We start from the raw sequence: 19,477 nt of genomic DNA on the forward strand, positions 1-19,477 counted from the left end.
ATAGGCAAATAGAAATTGTGAATTTCTAACTGGGATGTTGTAAAGGAGGATAAGAGATCAGGCTGGGGAGAAGACCCTTTAAGAAAAATCAGAGCCAGATAGGAAAGAAGACTCAAAGTGGACAAGAAAATTCAGGAGAAACCCTCAGTCTAGATGGTCTACAAAAGCAGAGAATGCAGAGGGGGTGGGACCTAGCACAGTGCCTGGTACTTAGGGACATTCTACAAATATTCATGGAAGGAAGGGAGGAAGAACCCAGCTTCCTAGTAAAAGTTTCCTAAATTGTTGGAACACGTGATTACAAAGTGAGCCCTGTTGTGACTAAAGGACAAACGGGACCAAACTTAGAATCCAAACAGAAAAGAATATTAGTACTTCCTTTCAGAGACCAGTGCAGAAGCATGACTCAGGGCAGGAAAGTAAAGCAGAAGACTTGGGCCATTGGTAAATGATCTGGAGGCACATGTGACACAGTCTAGAAACATGGTACAAAAATGTGCCAGGCAGGGACATTTCTGCCCAGAGCCCAGGAGAACGAATGCCTTGAGGCTGTGCTTTGTTTTATTTCTTCTGTTCACAGTTAGCTCTCACAGCCCCCTTCCCCTTTCTCAAACCCTTCTTTCTACGTAAAATTTCATTCTGCTGCAAAACCATCTGTGTATGTTGAAATGCAGTGGACTGACAGGGTAGAAGAAAGGAAGTGAGTTAAAGAGGAAGTAGGAAAAGGCCAAGCTACGAAGCGAAGGCACGGTCTTAGGGGCATTTTCTTTCTCTTTTGCTCCTGGATATTGGCTTAAGATAGACTATAAAAATTTGTCATCAGATTAGTTGGGGTAACATTCTCCAATTTTTATGTGGGGGGCAGGTAGGTTTTGCTATACCTGTTCAGGCAGACTTTATCAGTTAGTAAGTCCTGGGCTCCAGCAACCAGCATTTCCTGCCTGCCTTCTCTGTGCTAGACTGTGGCATTGAGAGAATCGACCACATTAGCCTTGCCCTTATGGACCACACAGCCCAGTGAGGCAGAAATCGTCACACAGGATTATTCATTTGCTTAAACAAAAGGACAGGGTGCCATGAGAGTTCTTATTAGGGAAACATATCTGAGGAGGTGACATTTAAGCTGAGACCTGAAAAGTGAGTAAGATTTCACCAGTAACAAAGAGGAAGGATGAGGGTGTCAGGTGGAACAAACATACGCAGGAGCAGAGACAGTTCCCAAATGACAACTTAGGAGGGCCTTTGGAGGCAGCAATTTGACCGAGTGGTGGGCTAGAAGCTGTTTTTGCATAGCATTCTATATAAGATATATAAAATATCAATTGTGCATATCAAAGAAGGGGCTTGATTCATATAATAAGATATAACTACCACCTGCCCCCCCCCCCGCCCCGTGCTGCTACCATGCAGGAGACATGAGAGAGTTCTGCTCTATCTGAAGATCCTAAAGAAGGCAAATTGACATAGAACTTTAGTGGGAGGCTGGCTAAAGATGAAGCTAAAATTTAAGCAGAGACAGAGTGGCCTTATAGGGAATGTCACAATTTTTTAATTTCATCCTAAATGTAATGGGAAGCCATTAAGGGTTTTAAGCTGGAGAGTAACATGACCGGATTTATGTATAAGAAGATCATTCTGGCTCCTGGATAGAAATGGATTGCAAGGGACAAGGAGCTAACATCTGTTGAGTCTCTGTGTGTGCCTGTTTCTGAACAATAGACGTGCATTACTTCATTTAATTCTCACAATTGCTCTGAGAAGTGTGGACCATTATCTTCACTTTACAAGTGAGGAAACCGAGACTCTTTGAGGTTACATGAATTGCCCAGAGTAACACAAGGAGAAACAAGAAAATGAGTACAATTCCTTCTATTATTGTGCAGTTAATGTACAGGGCATATTACACACCCAACAAAATCTCAGTGATGGTTTTATTGTAAAATTCTATACGTAGGTGAGGTGATGGTCATATCCAGAATGCAGTGATCAGGGAAGGGTTTTTTTTTTTTTTTTTTTGAAACAGAGTCTCACTCTGTTGTCCAGGCTAGAGTGAGTGCTATGGCGTCAGCCTAGCTCACAGCAACCTCAAACTCCTGGGCTCAAGCAATCCTGCTGCTTCAGCCTTTCAAGTAGCTGGGACTATAGGCATGCGCTACCATGCCCGGCTAATTTTTTCTATATATATTAGTTGGCCAATTAATTTCTTTCTATTTATAGTAGAGATGGGGTCTCGCTCTTGCTCAGGCTGGTTTCAAACTCCTGACCTCGAGCGATCCGCCTGCCTCGGCCTCCCAGAGTGCAGGGAAGGGTTAATACATGGTTTTGCAGCAAGGAAGTTTATGATCCTGGCTGCTCATCTGAGACATACTGGATATAGCCCTGTGTGATAGAGGCTATTATAGGATTTTGCTCTTAAAAACCTCTCTTATCGTTGTTAAATGTGCCAAAGATCTCTTTTTACTGCTTTGATCTTTTTGTCAGGTTGTTTTCCAGGAAGTGGTTGCTAGGATCGAAAGAGTTTTATTATTTAGAGATAAGTGGAGCCTAGATACCTCATTCCCTTAAAAAGTACAAAAAAAGAGAGAACCTTATAGTAATTGACTTGAAAATTATTTTTGTGACATTGTTTGTACAGTCCACCTGCTTTCTGTTTACTTGTGGTTATCTCCTTTCTCTAATGACTCTCTGAAAGCACACACTAAGCTTTGCACCAAAACACTGTCCTGGATACTGCTGGAGGAGTCTGATTGCCAGGGCTCTTCAGAGCCAATAGCTGTCTCTAATGACAGCGAGCACGTGCACTCTCAGTGGCTACGGAGTCCCTCGCAATGCTGTGAGTGCTAGCCAGTTGCACGGCACATGAATTGCCCTCAGATATAGCTGTCTTTACATTCTGATAATGTCTACTACTGAGGGGGAAGACTGAAGCTTGAAAAAGGTTGAAGTTTTACCAGCCAGGCCACAAAGACACTGTTCCACACCCTGGGACAAATTCCTACTCAGGCCCCGAAGTTCACGATAGTGTCCCTTTGCTCTTTCTCATACTTCCCTTAACATTATCTTTGATTATTAACCTAAAAGTGTGTACTCTTTATCGCTCTTGCAAAACTGCCACGTGCTAAGCTGTTTATAGCTTTTGTCTAGTCACTGCATTTAAAACATTCCTTAACCTTGTTTGGTATTTCAAATGTGTAGCCTGCAATTCCCATGGTATCTGTTGGAAAAAAAAATAGACATGAGATTTTATCAGTAAGTGTTTAATAACCTCCAGATAAAAGCCACAGTGCTCAGAATCACAGTTGGGACCCAGGTCACCTTTGAGGTCACTGGGGCCAACCTTCCACTCTACTGATGTGGGAACTGAGACACTGACTGGTCAAGGGGCTTGCCCATGTCAGCTGGTTAGGTAATGGCTGGGCTGGAGCTAGAACTCCAGTCTCCTGATTCTCTATTCAGAAGATTTTTAGAGAACTATACATAGTATTAAACTTTTTAATAAACAGACATAAATTTACTCTTTGGAATGCGACTTAAAATTTATTTATTGGATTTCTCACTGTACAAAGACTTGATTTTATGCTTGACATTTGGGCAGATCTTAACAAGTTTACACACTTAAGGCACATCCTTTGGCCCATTTCACAAATTACCGAGGAAAAGCCACAGTTATGAAGGAGACTGAGTTTTCTCCCAAATCTCCTTCTTTGCTGCCATTCTCCCTTCTTCCTTCGGTGTTTCTCTCTGTTTCTGGTATCTTAAGATACACATCCAAATCTGTTCTTTGGCTCTGGGCCTTACACGCTTACAACTTAGGACAACCCTTGTGTCTAGACCTTTTCTCATTTCCTCCTTTGCCGACATAAACTTACCTGTACTGTCCTGTGGTCCCCAACGCCCCGGGTCTGCTGCCTGTTAGGGACCGGGCCACAGAGCTGTGCCGCTGCCACCCACCCCATCCATGGAAAAATTGTCTTCCGTGAAACTTAGGAATGGAGATGGCACACAGCAGGAGGTGAGCACTGGGTGGGCAGGAGCGAGCAGGCTTTGCCGCTCCCCTTGGCTCCGGTCACCTGAGCTCCGCCTCCCCACACTTAGTGGAAAAATTGTCTTCCTTGAACCCAGTCCCTGGCGCCAAAATGGTTGGGGACCACTGGATACTATTCCCTTGGCTTCTCCTTTCAGGAGGACGTTAGCAAAGGTCATAGCAAATCCACACAAATGTCTTCTGTTTTTGCCTATCACGGGATGCCAAGTTCTTCCTATTTCAGTCACTCTCTTAGATTAAGACACTATTTCTAGAAACCACTGCTAAATGCAATCAATGTTAGTTGGGAGGTAAAATCCGAAGGCAGCACTATGTGAAGACAATACTCCCTGGCAGAATTCAAGTCTAAGCCTATTTGACTCCAAGTCATAGGCACTTTCCTTTGTCTCATGCTTCTTGCAGTAGAAATGTAACAGCATCTCGTGTCCAATACCAAGTCTAGCCAAATCTTACCGAAGTTGCAGATGTCTCTGGACACTTTTCCTCCATAGGGAACACATAGGTCAGTGACTCTGTCACTGTCAGATTAAAAAAGAATGGATTGTAAAGATGTGTTCTTTTTTCTAACTCAAATTACATTTGAGTCAACTTTGAAGTTGTGGAAATAAGCACAGCTAGTCAGAAATGGCATTCAATAGAAAAAGCATTGAGTTCACTGATTCAAATATTTTGGGCACATACTTTTAGGTAAAAGGCCATTTTATGGGCTGACCTTTTTCTAAGCTGCCAATAAGACAGGCTTCTTTCTGATCCAATGCTCCTTCTCCTCCCTTCCTCTTGTATTAAGTGGATCAGTTAGAATAGGATACTGTTGCTGTGGTAACATACTCAAAATTGCAGAGCTTAAATTGACAAAGTTTTTTTTCTCTGCACTCGGAGACCCAGGCAGACAGAGCAGCCACTAGCTTTAGGCATTCTCAATTATAATGGCAGACGGAGAGCGCAGAAAATTGTGCATTGACTTTTAAAGCTTATAGTGACATTTGCTTGGCCAAAGCAAGTTGCATGGGTACATACAACTTCAAGGGCACAAGGATGTGCAATCCTATGCAGGAGGAGACTGGGAATGTTTCGTGAATAGTGCTAATAACAACACCCCAGCTTACTTGTAATTCCCTGAACCCATTTAACTTCACTCTTTTTGAGTCTTGAAAGAGTGCCCTTGTCATTCTTATACAACTGGATTTCTACCTACCTCCTTTCTAGAATATTCCCTAATATGCCCGATACAATTCATGTCTATATCATTTTATCCATTGAAAAAAAATATATATATTACAGAATGCTATATTTTAATTGGGAGTTTGTGTATCTGTGTCTTGTATACCTCCTCAAACATAAAAACTATATCATTTACCTATGTAATTTTAGATCCTATCACAGTGGTTGGCACTGGTGGACAGTCATTAAAAACAAGGTATCCATAAAGGTCTTTTATGGCTTAAATTTTCAATCAATTTCCTCCTCTTTACGAAATGTGATTGAGAAGGAATTTATTCAAGATTCAAATAAAATTGTGAAAGCTTCATTTGTTCTAATACATTTTTTCTATTTTTCAGTTAATAAACTCCTATGCTACATTAAATAGCCTCAATTATGTTACTTTTCATATTCAAAATGATGGTGGATATATCAAAAGCTAATATAGCCTGTAATTAAATATGCTAGCATTTGAAACATTTTGAATTTTTGGACTTCATGAACATTCTGTGTTTGCAGTGCTTAATCATTTGCATGGTCAAAATGTAAATTAGATCATGTTGTTTTCCCTGATTACACCAAGTCCTTACTCTGGCCTGCAAGGCCCTATTTGAGCTGTGCCTTGTGCTTCTCCAACTTCATTTCCTCCACACTCCCCCACTTACCTGGCCATACACCGCTTTCTTCTTTCTGACACTTGCCAAGCCCCTCTGGGTCTCTGCCCATCATATCCCTTCTGACATATGCCATGGCTATAAATTATATAAGACTTTGTATCTGACCTCAAAAACTTAGACTTCTACCCATTTATTAATCTACTTAATAAACTTAAAGTATCTCCTATATCCTAGGTACGATTCAAAGTTCAAAAAATAGAAAATATGGGAAAAAATCTAAATCCTTCTGTCTAGTTAGAGAGAGATGCACACAAATAATTACAGTCATAGTATAAATGAATGTATTATAAGTAAATCCATTGTAGGGAGGACAAACTCCTTAACTTTGCCTGGAGAGGTCAGAGAAGGCTTCCCCAAGGAGATGACATCTGAGCCGAGCCTTCGGAAAGAGAAGGTTGATCCAGATGAGAATAGTAAGGGGGCAATGGTAGAGGCATAAGCCATAGAGTCAAGAAATATATGGTACTTTTAAGGCAAGTCACTGAAATTTTGAGCAGATTAATTGATGTGTCTATGTCAATTTTTGTACCTGCAAGATGAGATTGTACCTACCTGCCCATCTCAAATGGGTGTTATGAGGGTGATATGAAATTGTAGAGCACCATGGAGATGCATGATGCAGAAATTGAAGGGTCTGTGGGATTTTGATGGGTGGAGAAAGGGGCATAATAATAATACTAATAATGCAATAACAATGGCATTATTAAGCCATATCACCTTATTAATTTATAATATCTCTAACAATAAAAGTTAACAATTGACACTTGTCTCCAACAGAAATGTTACAAAGATCTTCTTTAACCTCAGAGGAAGGAAGAATATATTTTTTATTCATATTTTATTAGTGAAGTAATTGCTTTCATATTTATCTTTGGGTTGGCCAAGAACCAAATAATTTTTTACAAGTTTTTCTGTAAAATATGTCATTCCTATCTTTTATAAGACCTGTAGCGCGAGGGTAGTATCTATTGATTCTCCTCTTGAAAAACATTTACAGGGTGATTGTATTGCTAGTTGTATCACTCAGCATTGGTTAGGCAAAACTAAATAAAGTTTAAAAGGAGACATGAAAATTTAACATTGGATTTATAATATTTTCTACACTTATAATAATTGTTATAGAGTTGTAATGGCTCTCAACATTGAAATAAAGCTTTTTTTCTTGTATCACAAAATATTTCAAACATAGAGAAAAAGGGAATATAACAAACCATATTTACCATTTTCTTCAGAGTTTTAAAATAATTGTTTAAAAAATCGTTCTTTACAGATACAGTCAAGGCTTTCTGGGTACAATTGTTCAAACCCATTCCCCATCATATATACCCAGAGATAATAACTATTATACTGAATTTGATGTTTATCATTCCTATGCATGTTTTAAACTCTGAAACCAAATATGTATAAACCTATAAATAATATATTATTTTGCATTTTTGAAACTCATGGTATTATAATACATATGTAACTTTGTTTTTTTCCCCCACAGCATTGTTTTTGAGACTTATCTACTTTAATACAAGAAACTAGGGATCATTCATTTTAAATAATACACATTCTGTTATGTGGAAATGTCATGTGATTTTTAATCCATTCTCCTACTGACAAACATTTAGGTTGTTTCCACAGAAATTTTTTATATATCACACTGTTTGCTGCACTATCTAGGGTGCATATGAATAATTCTGCCTCAGAATCCACCACATGGTGTTGTCCCTAAGAGAAGCAGCTCAATCACAAATCAACCCTTGCATTTATAGAGTTGTTTCTTGTGCCTTATCATTGGACTGAGAGAACCAGATGCTTACCGAAAGTATCACATGCTTGACAAGTGAAGACATGGTTTGAAGGGACCAGTGCTTTCTAGACAGTGAATACTGACTCCTCTTTACCCTGATGCACCAAAATACCTTCCTGTAGACTCTGAATTTTGGATTTAGCTCCATAAATAATGATTTCAATAGAGTTCAGTAATTGGTTTCTGAATTGTTAATATGATTTTACCATTGGGTGAGCATAAATAGATAACAGCCCTGGCTCATTTTTCTTTTTCAGGGCTTAGAAAACGTGACAAATTACAGATGTTGAACCAACATTGGATTTCATAGCATAAAATCAACCATAGCATAATTGATGTGCGGCTCATACTTTAAATCACTGCTAATTTTCCCCACTTAAAGTATCCAAATATGTGTGGCATATTGAAATATCAGTCAAATGTCTCCCACTTGAACATTGATTTTAATCGTCCCTGAAAGAGACTGCCTGTTCTGATACGCAGTCCCACTCAATGGTGGGAGTGAGTTTCAACTGCTCTGTAGGTCAAATACTCTTCATAATCCGTATTGGTCTCCTGGCTGCCATGTCTTCATTCAAGTTAGATGATGTATCAGTCAGCTTAAACCAAGTCATTGTATGGTAATAATCCCTAAGTCTAAATGACTTACAATAAGGCTTATTTCTCTTTATGTTATATGCCAATCACAGTCGTTGGCAGCTTTGTTCCATAATTCTGGGACCCAGGTAAATAAAGAAGCATCCCCTCTCTAGAATATGCCATTCAAGAGAAAAAGAGGGACTAGAACCAAGCAATGGCTTTTAAAGTTTCTACTCAGCAGTGGCATATCACTTCCTCTCACATTTCACTGAACAAATCAAGGCCAAGCCTGCCATCCAACAAGGTGAGGCGATAAAGTCCTCCCAGTGGGAGGGACAGAAATATTTGGGAACAGTAATACAATCTGCCACAGAAGTTGTTTTCATTCTTACGAAGGTATCCTTTTAACTAGTTTAACTTTAACTTTTTGACTATTTACAAAACCAATTTTTTGTGTGTGTATGTTTTGCTAATCTAGAAGACTTTCTTATTTCTGGGATGGGGTTTATTTTTTTCCATGAATCCACAGAAAGATAAGAATTAATATCATTTTGAAAAAATAATATTTGGTGGCCCTAAAATATAATTGCAGTGTAAGTATAAACAATATTAACCTACAAACTCATCTAGTTGAAATCTTTACCATAGCACTCTGAATGAAGGATAACTGATTTCCACTCCATCCCCATTTCAGCCATCAGAAGGTTCTCAATAAGAAATTCACATAGTTAGTATTTTAAGCCAGACCACTCAAATACACTGCTTAAATTTGAAGAAAAATCTCGTCATTTTTGTGTGATGTCACAATGAACAGAGATTTAATTTAATTTACATAGATGGCAAATATTACATTTTTAGATTTAATTGCTATATGCTAGGGTATTTGCATATGACACGCACATCCAAGTCCTGCTTTTTTTTTTTTTTCTATTCTTCCTTCTTTAGTATTTTTTTTTTTAAGTTATTTGTAAATAGCTGTTACCTTGGGCACTGAGCCCAGCTTTCCTTAATCTGACTGTCTTTGCAGCAGTCCTTTTCTATTTTAAGATACTTTGGAAATTATTGGTTTGTTTTCTAAAAATGAAGTAAGTAAATGATCTCATTTTGGGGCACTAGGTTTTCCTTAAATGATATCTTGTGATTAGATGGTTTTGAACAATCCCATCTGGCTTTTCAATAGTGGATATGAGAATTGATCACATTGTACATCAAAATTTATTCACCCAAAGGATGATAATACTAATAGCTAACACAGAGTGCTACTGTCATTGTTCTAGATGCTTTACATGTATTGTTCATTTGTTCCCTCACAAAAACTTAATGAGATAAATATTAATATTATTCCCATTTTATAGATGAGGGATTTACCAAACTTAAAACAGATCTACACTCAGTGTTGGAAAAATGTCATGTTTGGCAGGGCTTATCAGCAAGGCTAGGAAGTTGGCCAGTTAAAGCAGGAAACCAACGGAAGAATGGGAAGTAGTAGGAGAAACTTGTTTAGAGGTTTCCTGAACCTTATTACTCTATTCTCCAAGTAGATGAATTTCAAACAACAAAGGCTTAGGCAATTCTTTCAAGCCATTAGTCAAAGAAGAATACTTTCTGTTTAGCTCTAGGTCAACACATACTCTTTTAGTTTTTGTGAAGGGCAAGAGCTGGAATTTTTATATAGGTTATACTATGATCTTGAAATATTAGCCTTTCCTAAACTTCAAAAGAACATAGAAGCTCAGGAACACAGAAGCTCAAGAACTTTCTTCAAGTTGGAATAGAAACAATGCACAAATTCCAATTTCTCCTTTTGATGCTTGATTACCTCACTACGGCTATGGGACCACAACTCATGGCAGAATAGCTGTACTTAGCTAGTAGCAAAGAGGAAGTCTAAGAGTAGCTCTGATAACCCAACCACGTGTTAATTTGGAGAGCCTTTTTTTCTATTTGTAGAAATTTTGGTAGGCTATTGTATGTGTATAAAATGTTTTTACATGTTTTATATATGATGATATGATTCAATTTAATATAATTGAAAAGCCAACTCATGGTTCCAAAGTTGTATAATAAAAACATCTCTAAATATAAAAGAAAATTATATAAGATGAAGAAAAGAATCAAATGAAAGTTTCGAGTCATATTTTAATTTTATTTATGATAGTTTCAATTTACTGTCTATGAGGTTTTCATTAGTCTTCTCAAAGAAGGGTTAAATTTCAGTGGACTCTTAGTTCTTCTAAATGTTTGGAATGTCTGTCCATTCTCACCAGCTCATCTTCGAAAACAGAAACTCTAGAAAATAATCTGCTATTACTAAGTTAGCTTTCTATACTTGTTAAGTATACTACAAAGCATTTAAACCTTTAAACATCAGATAGAATTTTCATCAGAAAATTAGAGAAAATAAGAGAAAAAACTGGGAGGAAAATAATAACTGAATTTGTCCATATCTCGGTGTGGCTGAGAAAAAGGAGGTAGCTAAAACTGATAACTAGTTGTATCTAAGATTCTGGACAATATTAAGGTTTCCAAGTCATTGACAAGCCTAAGTTAGGCAGGGATAGTATTTGTTACCTTTCCTCTAAAATTTGATGTTCCTTTTCCTGACTATATCATTACTTGGACTCTTATCAATATTTCTGGACAAGTAACATTAATTAGCAATAAAAGCCATCTAAGTAATTTGCAACTGTCGTAACTGCCTTTTTTCTTTTTTAAAGGTGATTGCCTGCTTTACATGATAGCTTTTTCCATGTTCTTCCAGTTAAAATTGCAGATAGAAAAAAAACTTAAAAACGGCAAGGCTGTGACATACCAAAGGTCACCTAATCTGTAGGTACAGCTAGATTGCCTAATTATTAATCTAATGCAATATTTGAAGGCTTATTAGAATGCTAAATCCAATGGTCAGTTAATTAATGACGCACCTGACTCACACCTTTCTCATTTCATAAAAATCACCCCATTAACCTTTGTAGATCTATGCATTTAAACCTAATTGTTTCAGGAAACCGTCTAAAAACATTTTTGTCCTGGAGTGGAATGTATATGCAGGCTCAGAGAATAACTCAGTTTATTAGATTCTTGGCTCTTTTCCCACAGGTCCAAAGGATAAATGGGTAATGTAATACCGGGCTGAAATGATCTAGAGAACTGGTATTCCAAAGCTTCTATTTTAAAACTGCGAAGCAGTTTTTAGAAAAGTATCTAAAATTTTGCCTTCATGCAAACTAGCATTATTGAAATCATTGTTGTTCCAATATTTTTGAAATATCAATGTACATTAAAAAAAATTTATAAAGGAAAGCTGTCGTATTTTAGATTCCCGCCCCTCCCCATTCGCCCTCCTTGCATCTCAACCCTCCAAATGGCTTAAGTCGCATAGCTGAAAGGATTTCACTCATTTTTTCCAAAACACTTCACATCTGGGTGGTAGCCAACCATGGAAAGTTTCAGGCAAAGGCTACATTTGGGAGAGAGCTGAAGCTCGTCCCGACTGCCTTCGCGAGACCGCGGCCCTCAGAGGAGTTGCCCCACGCCTTGACCGGATAACTGGGGGCCAGACGCGAGCTTGGACCAGCAGAGCTCCGACGGCCCGGCCAGACGCCAGCCGCCAGCCGCGGCCAACCCCGCCGACCTCACAGCCCTTGGCTGCGGGGGCTCTCGCCCACTAGTCTCTCCAACAGCTCCAGGCTCCAGAGTCCAGAAGCAGCTCACGCACTTCACAAATGACGAGAACCCTGCCCCTTAATACCCAACTAGGGTAGCCTCGGGGTTGGCGCGGCGTGAGGAAACCGGCGGCTCCGTAGCCAGGCCTGGCTCACCAACCTCACACGTCAGTTTGATTCCTCCCCCCGCCCGCCCCCCCAGCCAACCCTCCGCCCCCCGCTAGTCCCCCGCCCGAGTCTCCGCGCACCCGGAGCCGAGAGAAATTTGACTGCTCCAATCACCAATTGCAAGAGAGGTCGTGGGTCTGAGCCAATCGGAGCGGGCAAAGGGGGCAGGCCGCTAGCGTTGTCCCGCCCCCGGGTGGGTGAGCGCGGAATGTCTCCAGCCCTCCCCTGCGTTTCAGCCTCAGTGCGGAGCCCACGGCGGTGGGAGAAGGACTGGTTGCGGGTGGCCTCGGGAACTGCGGTAGCACCGGCTGCGGGAGCCGGAGCTGGAACCACACCCACGTCGCTGCCTTTTCCTCTTCTGTCATCTCACCGCACCGCCACAGACCGCGTTCCCGGAGGAAAGCGGCCGCCCACGCCTGGAGCATCCTCCCCTGACGAGCGGGCGCTGACGGACCCGGCGGCATGATGCGGCTGAGAGGCTCGGCGATGCTGCGGGACCTGCTCCTGCGGTCGCCTGCCGCCGTCAGCGCGGCTCTGAGGCGGGCGCAGCCCCTGGTCACCCTGTGCCGGCATCCCCGGGGCGGGGGCCGGCCGGCCGTGGGCCCGGCGGCCGCCGCGCGACTCCACCCGTGGTGGGGCGGAGGCGGCCGGCCGGCGGGGCCCCTCGCGCGGGGCCTGTCCAGCTCTCCCTCGGAGATCTTGCAGGAGCTGGGCAAGGGGGGCACGCAGCCGCAGCCCGGGGCGTCGCCACCCGCTGCCCCGCCGGCGCCCGGCCCCAAGGACAGTCCCGGGGAGACGGACTCGTTCGCCAACAGCGAGGGCAAAGAGCTGGTGGCCGCAGGCGAAAAGTGAGTGTCTCCGCGAGGCAGAGGAGGCCTCGTTCCGCTCGGGGCCTGGGCCCGGGGGTGTCTGCGGTGGGGTAGGATGAGAGCCGAGGTTCTAGAAAAGAAAGAAAGAGATGCCGGGCGGCCTGCGCCGTCTGCGCCATGTGATTAGGCCCGGCCCCGCCCGCGCCTTCCCCGCCCGCGCCCCTCCGCCAGGCCCCCACTTCCCTTCTCCGCCCCCGGCGCAGGTCGCCCGGGTGGGGCCGCTGTGGGGCCGGAGGGGCTCGTCCGGCCCGTTCCTGGCTCGGCGGCTGCCTGGCCCGCGCCGCGTGCTCAGCTCCCCCGCTCGCGGCCGCAGAGCCTGGCCGCCCGCCCCGGCCCTTCGTGGGTGATGCCACAGCTACATCTCCACCGAGTGACATTTAGGAGTCGGGCGTTGAGCAGAGCCCGTACCTTCCCGACTTGCCGCTTTTCCAGGCTCGAGTTTCCTCTCTGCCTGCCCTCCCTAGGTCTCTGCCATCATCCCATTGGAGGCCAGATGTGGCAGAGTAATCTTTATATGTCTGGGTTGGCTCCTTCAGGCGTGTGTACAGCCATCTGGGGCACCGGAAATAATGCTTTGGAAGTGAGATTAGGAGGAATAGGTCATGTGGCCGGGAAGATGGGGCACGCAGTACAGAACACCTGTTTACACTGGGGTCCAGCTTTGCCCTGTCTGATGTATTCCATGAAATGGACAGATTTTTAAAAATAAAAGCTAAAAATAAATAGCTAAGATAGGATGTGACATAAAATACTAACTCTGAAAAAATCTTAAGTAGGTTTTGTGACTTAATTGTAATAGTGTGGTGACTCATCCTATATGTGTTTAGCACAGTTTAGTCTCAAAGCAAAATTGGTTTTTCTTCATATGGGAAGCAGTTTCCTGAATATTTTTGTCTTGTGTAATATAAATGGACAAACTTTGTGTTCTCAGTACAGGTAAAACGTTACCTGTTGCTTTCATTATACCCTATTTTTCCGACTTTGTACACTGATACTTTGTGACCAGTTTTGCCTCCTTTTTACTTCTGTTATATTTCCAGCTTTAGAGTTTCTTAAGTCATACTGAAAGTGTGATTCTTATAATTTCAATCTCAGGCCTGCTTGATGTTTCCTGTAATTGAGGTTGGGACCTTTCTAGAACTTTCCTAGTTAATGTTGTTTTCCCAGACTGAAAAAAATTGTTTTACAAAAACCACTTGATGATGAGAAAAATTTGTGGTGTTCTGTAAAGATAATTTTGTGCCACAAATTAGCCTCATGACCATAGGCAGGTTATTTAATATCTTGAGTTAGATGACTGCAATCCCTTCAAATTCTAAAAAGCTAGACTTGTTTAATTTGTACCTCTCTCTGATGTTTTAGGGACTGGAATCGTGATTAATCTCATGTGAGACTCACTTTAACATCATCTCAGGTTACTTTAACCCAGTCAGGTAACAAGGGTCTGAATACATGTGCCCTGAGTTATAGAATTGCAAAATGCAATTACTACCATTTAAAAGTTATCCTTAAAGGCTACTGGGTGGGAACTGCTTTGTAGTAAAACTATGTCTTCAAGTCTGTGTCTCTTTAGTGGATCTAGTGCCCCTCTTTTTTTCTTCTTTTGTCAAATAGGAAATTGAACTGCTTTTGTGATTTACTTGTTGCCCAGAAATTTCCGGTTTCATTCCCTTCGTAATAAGAAATATTTTAACAATGGCCTAAAGGTTGTAGAGAAGGTGTTTTAATTTGGTTAAAGTTTCTGTTTTCTGAATGATCTGGTTTCCAAATGTAGCTTTCCTCCTTTGGTGCCTTCCATTTTACCTTTATGCGAAAAACATTTCTCTTATCCTGGGAGATAAGCTTCCAGATGATCCTGTTATCCTTTATAATGCTCAGCCTTCGAAGCACAGGTCATTCCTCAATCAGTGGTCCACCTGGGATGCCAGCACTCAGGACTCTGCCAGATTTTATAGAGTATTATTAAAGGAAATAGCCACGTGGAAACTAAATGAGTTAACGTTTTATGAAAGGCTTAGAATGATATTTAGCATATGTTATATGTTATGTAACTGTTTATTAAATAAATGAGAATAAAATTGCTTCTTCATTTGTTGTAAAGCCTAGTAAAGAAATGTGCCTTTAAATTTCAGGCTTGCACATGGAGATTCTTTATTTTTTATTTTTAGTTTCCAGAAAACAGTTTTTTTGTAAGAAATTGTTATATTATTTTTCTCTCTTATGTGAGACTATGTGATCTGCACTGTTTACCTTTTGTCCTGCTGGTAAATAAGGTCAGAGTAAATGTAATGCTTAACCACAGCAATTGCATTAGTTTGTATGGCTAGGATATTTGCTTTTCCTCCTTTTCTTGGTTCTGACTTTATATTTTATTTACCTTATTATTCTTGAAGGAAGTGGGATGTAAACAAGTTATCTACTTACCTTTTTTCCACAAATTGTTTGAACCAGTGTCACCCTGGACTATCACACGACTTCAGGGTGGTTTAGGTTAAGATTCTGTGATTAACATCTTAATCCAATATAGAAAAATCTAATGATCTTTGCTTAGTTTTTCCTGTCACAGTCTTATTTAATTTTATTCCCATTCATTCTGTCATTTTGAAAACCATCTTTACTTGACTGTCTTCCTTTTTAAAATTGTGCTCTCTGCTCTCTTGGCTCTTTTTGGATTTCCTCACTGAGACCTTTGCTCCTTTCCCACTTCTCTACTTTCTCAACAGCATATCCCATCTTCTTTTCTCAGCTTTGATGCTCACATTTGTACCGGTAATACTTCATTTCATCATCCAAGCTCTGTTCTCACATTTGTCTCTACATATCTTGATGACTTCAGATTTAAAATTTTACCTGCATATCCATTGTTTTCTCTAATTTGATCTGTTTTTCATACTACTGTGAGATTAATTTTAGAGTTAATTATTACTCTTCTTCCAGAAAACCAACATAAACTGGAGTGAGCATTATATCTAAGTCACAGACTATGTAAAGGCATTCAAGAGTCTTGATTAGGCCGGGTGCAGTGGCTCATGCCTGTAACCCTAGTACTCTGGGAGGCCAAGGCCAAGGCTGGTGGATCATTTGAGCTCTGGAGTTTGAGACCAGCCTGAGCAAGAGGGAGACTCTGTCTCTACTAAAAAAAAAAAATAGAAATTAGTTGGACAACTAAAAATATATATAGAAAAAATTAGCTGCGCATGGTGGCACATGCCTGTAGTCCCAGCTATTCGGGAGGCTGAGGCAGAATGATGGCTTGAGCCCAGGAGTTTGAGGTTGCTGTGAGCTAGGCTGATGCCACGGCACTTTAGCCTGGGCAACAGAGTGAGACTATGTCTCAAAAAAAAAAAAATCTTGACTATCCTATATGATAATGTTTGCCCAACATGGATTTTTATCATGCTTGTCTTTTCTCTGTCAAGCATTTCATGCTTAATTTCTGTAGAGCCCGGAAGTGTCTGTCCCTAGTGAGAAGTCCTTAGGAAGAATTGAACGGGTGGGGGTACAAGAGACATTTTTAAGTCTTTTATTTGGGCATTTTATTTTTTAATTAAAAAGGAAGAGAGATATATAATAGATTAGGCTGGATATCAGCATATGTATGCTTTTCAGAAAATAGTTCATATAGCGTACAATATTGAATATATTCCATTAAAACAACAATGAGATCATTTTTCCCCTATCAGATTGGCATATGTTAAATCAAGTGATCGATAAGGTATGGGAAATAGGAACTCTTGCATTGCTGGTAGAGTATAAATTAGTTCAGCTATTTTTTTAAATTAAAAAAAATTTTTTTTAATATTCCTGCAAATCACTGGCATAGTTCACCTATTTTGGAGGGTGGTTTGGTAGTATCTGTTATATACTACATTCTCATGATGTAGTAATTTTGCAGTACATCTACATGAAGTTATGGCATTTAAAAATAATATACTTTAAATTACATAAGCATAATTTAAAATATATTTAAAAATAAAAGTTTAAGTAAATGATTTCATCTAGCTTCAGATAGTATGGCTTAACTTTTTGGCAGTTCATAGTCTTCATAGATGGAAAGTAAAGGGTGAAGATAATCATTGATTGCATTGTATACTATGAGAATTTAATTTCAAAATAAGATTTAATACTTATGCATTTCAGCAAATGTTTTATTGGGTCAATTGAACAGTACTGATAATGAAGTTGAGTCAGTATTTGGTATATAGAGATAATATATTTTGGAATTTTGAACCTCTGTTGAAATAGATGGCAAACGCTTTTATGCACGTGCTTTTAGTTTTAAAAGTTAACATATTTATAATTGACTTAAACTAAAAGCAAGGTTAAAAGTATGTTTAATTTTTTCTTTGGGTTTCCTGGTCAACTCCTCAGTTATTTTATTTGTCATTTCTTCAATATTAAAATTTTTTTCTAGGTCTTAGTTATCAGTAAGTTTTAGTTTTGATTTAATAGCAAGTGAAAAAGTTCCACTAAATATATGAGTAACATTTTTTGTGGCCTAATATTTATATTAAACCATGTGTATCCATTATCCATTGAGAAATTTGTCCATGATCTGTAATTAACAAACTGCAAGCTACTAATTTTATTATTTGGATGAAATTACTGAAAGAGCAAGAATTAGATTCTGAGATTTAGTCTCCTTGAGTTTTAGCTTCTTGTTTCCAGATTTTCCTGCTTTATGGAGAAGTCTGCCTACCTCAAAATCAGCTAATTCAGGAAATGACTACTAAACAGAATCCATCCTTTTTTATAAGGCAATATGTAGCCAATAAAAAGGGGTGGGGGGAGGAGCAGTGTTTATTCTAAAAAAGGTAAATATCACCTTGCAAGAAATTTGCTGAAGATATTTGTGGTTTTCTTCAAGTTTTAAAAAATTGTTTGCAAGAAATCAGTACAAGGCTGTACTACTTCTTTCAGGTGATATTTGAAGTGAAGAAAAATTATGAGTATAGAAACTGAAGTCTAATTGTAGAATTTGCATTCTTTTAGGAGCTCAATCACATTAAATCCTGTATAAGCCCAAGTTACATTTTATATAATAGTTGCCTGTCTGTGCCTTTTCACCTTTAAGTCATTTGCTAGAAAGAAGAATGCTTAAGAAAGCTGATTGGACAGATGTATTTAGAAGAATAGTTACTAGTTATTGATATCTCTAAATGAGGGACATAGCTTTCAGGTATAGACACTGTTAGTACAATTTTACCCTGGAATCTACTCAGGTGTAAAATTGCTTTGGTTATGAAACACAATGCATATGACTATGCATGGTGATTTCTGATCACCTACAAAGCAGTAGAAGCAAAATGTTAATATGCCTTGGCTTCCTTTTGGAAGTATCCTTTCCTTGGTTTGTAACATTCATTATTGCTTACTGATTTCTAAAGAAATGTTTATAGTAAAAGTACTACTTTCAAAATGTAGAACTGTTGATGTTGCATAATGAATAAAATGTTGATAGCTTTCAGGATTTAGAACTATATTTTTGTCTATTAATTTCTGGTACATGCTTCTAAAGAAGATTTTAAAATTGTGATCTTGATGAGGATATTTTGAGTGGCATAGGTACTTCACTAGATTTTTGGTGGGAGTACACACTTTCTGAAGAGCAATTTTTAAATTGCATGAAGAACTTATTCATACGTTTTAAGGAATTTAGGCAAACTGAAGTGTGGAAAAGATTTATTCCCTAATATTTTTGGTGCAGTGTTATGCACACTGGGTAAAATGGGGAAAAACTTGTGTTCAATTAGTGGGATGGTTAAGTAAAATAAGGTACATCCATATGAGAGTCTTATTTTGTCATTTAAAATGTATACAGATACTTTGAAGAGATATGAGAAAATGTAACGTTAGGCCAAAAGTTAAATACAAAATTTTCTATGCAGTTTAATCTCAGGTGATCTTAAGCTTTTTAAAAAAAGCTCAGAAAAAGTAATAGGAAGAAATAAGCCAAAATGACATTAGCAGTTGTGGTTTATGAGAATGGGATTGGTTTCCCTGCCTCCTTAAAATTTTACTTTTAAGATTTTCCATTATGAGTGTTAAAATTTCTAAAATAATGGAAAACATTGTATAACTTCTAAAATCAGAGGAACCACGTCTTTTAAATTTTGAACTTGTAAATCTCTACTCTGCTGTCTAGTCTACTACCCTAGTATCCTGTTTGTGGTTATATAATAGCAAGAAAAGCACCATTACACTGAAAAAAATCTGAGAAAAGATTTACAAATGGATTTTTTATAGTTCCTATTTATCAGCATTATCCAATCATATTATTATCCTCAAACATCAAACTTTAAAAATTTTGAACTATTCTTGGTGTAAGTCTCCTTAGAAAATGTTGCATATTTCTGTGTCTTATTAAAACATTGTAATGAAGAGAGTTTAACATTTCTTGTTCAACTTGTGTTTATTATAAAGAATCACTACTATACTGTATTGTTAGACTGCAGTGATTGATGTTCTAAGATAAG

General features: G+C 39.4%; 1 protein-coding gene across 3 annotated transcripts in view; it reads left to right on the forward strand.

Moving 5' to 3' along the window:
* The first annotated feature begins 12,342 nt into the window (after positions 1 to 12,342).
* GLS (glutaminase) overlaps positions 12,343 to 19,477 on the forward strand; it is an 82,086-nt gene continuing 74,951 nt past the window's right edge. For all 3 annotated transcript variants that reach the window (XM_012776914.3, XM_076005762.1, XM_012776915.2), the window contains exon 1: positions 12,343 to 12,980. In XM_012776914.3, coding sequence (XP_012632368.1) covers positions 12,595 to 12,980 — 386 coding nt within the window. In that variant the 5' untranslated portion in view covers positions 12,343 to 12,594. The remainder of the gene's footprint in view (positions 12,981 to 19,477) is intronic.

This window comes from Microcebus murinus, chromosome 8, assembly GCF_040939455.1.
Source record: "Microcebus murinus isolate Inina chromosome 8, M.murinus_Inina_mat1.0, whole genome shotgun sequence".
Lineage (NCBI taxonomy): Eukaryota > Metazoa > Chordata > Mammalia > Primates > Cheirogaleidae > Microcebus > Microcebus murinus.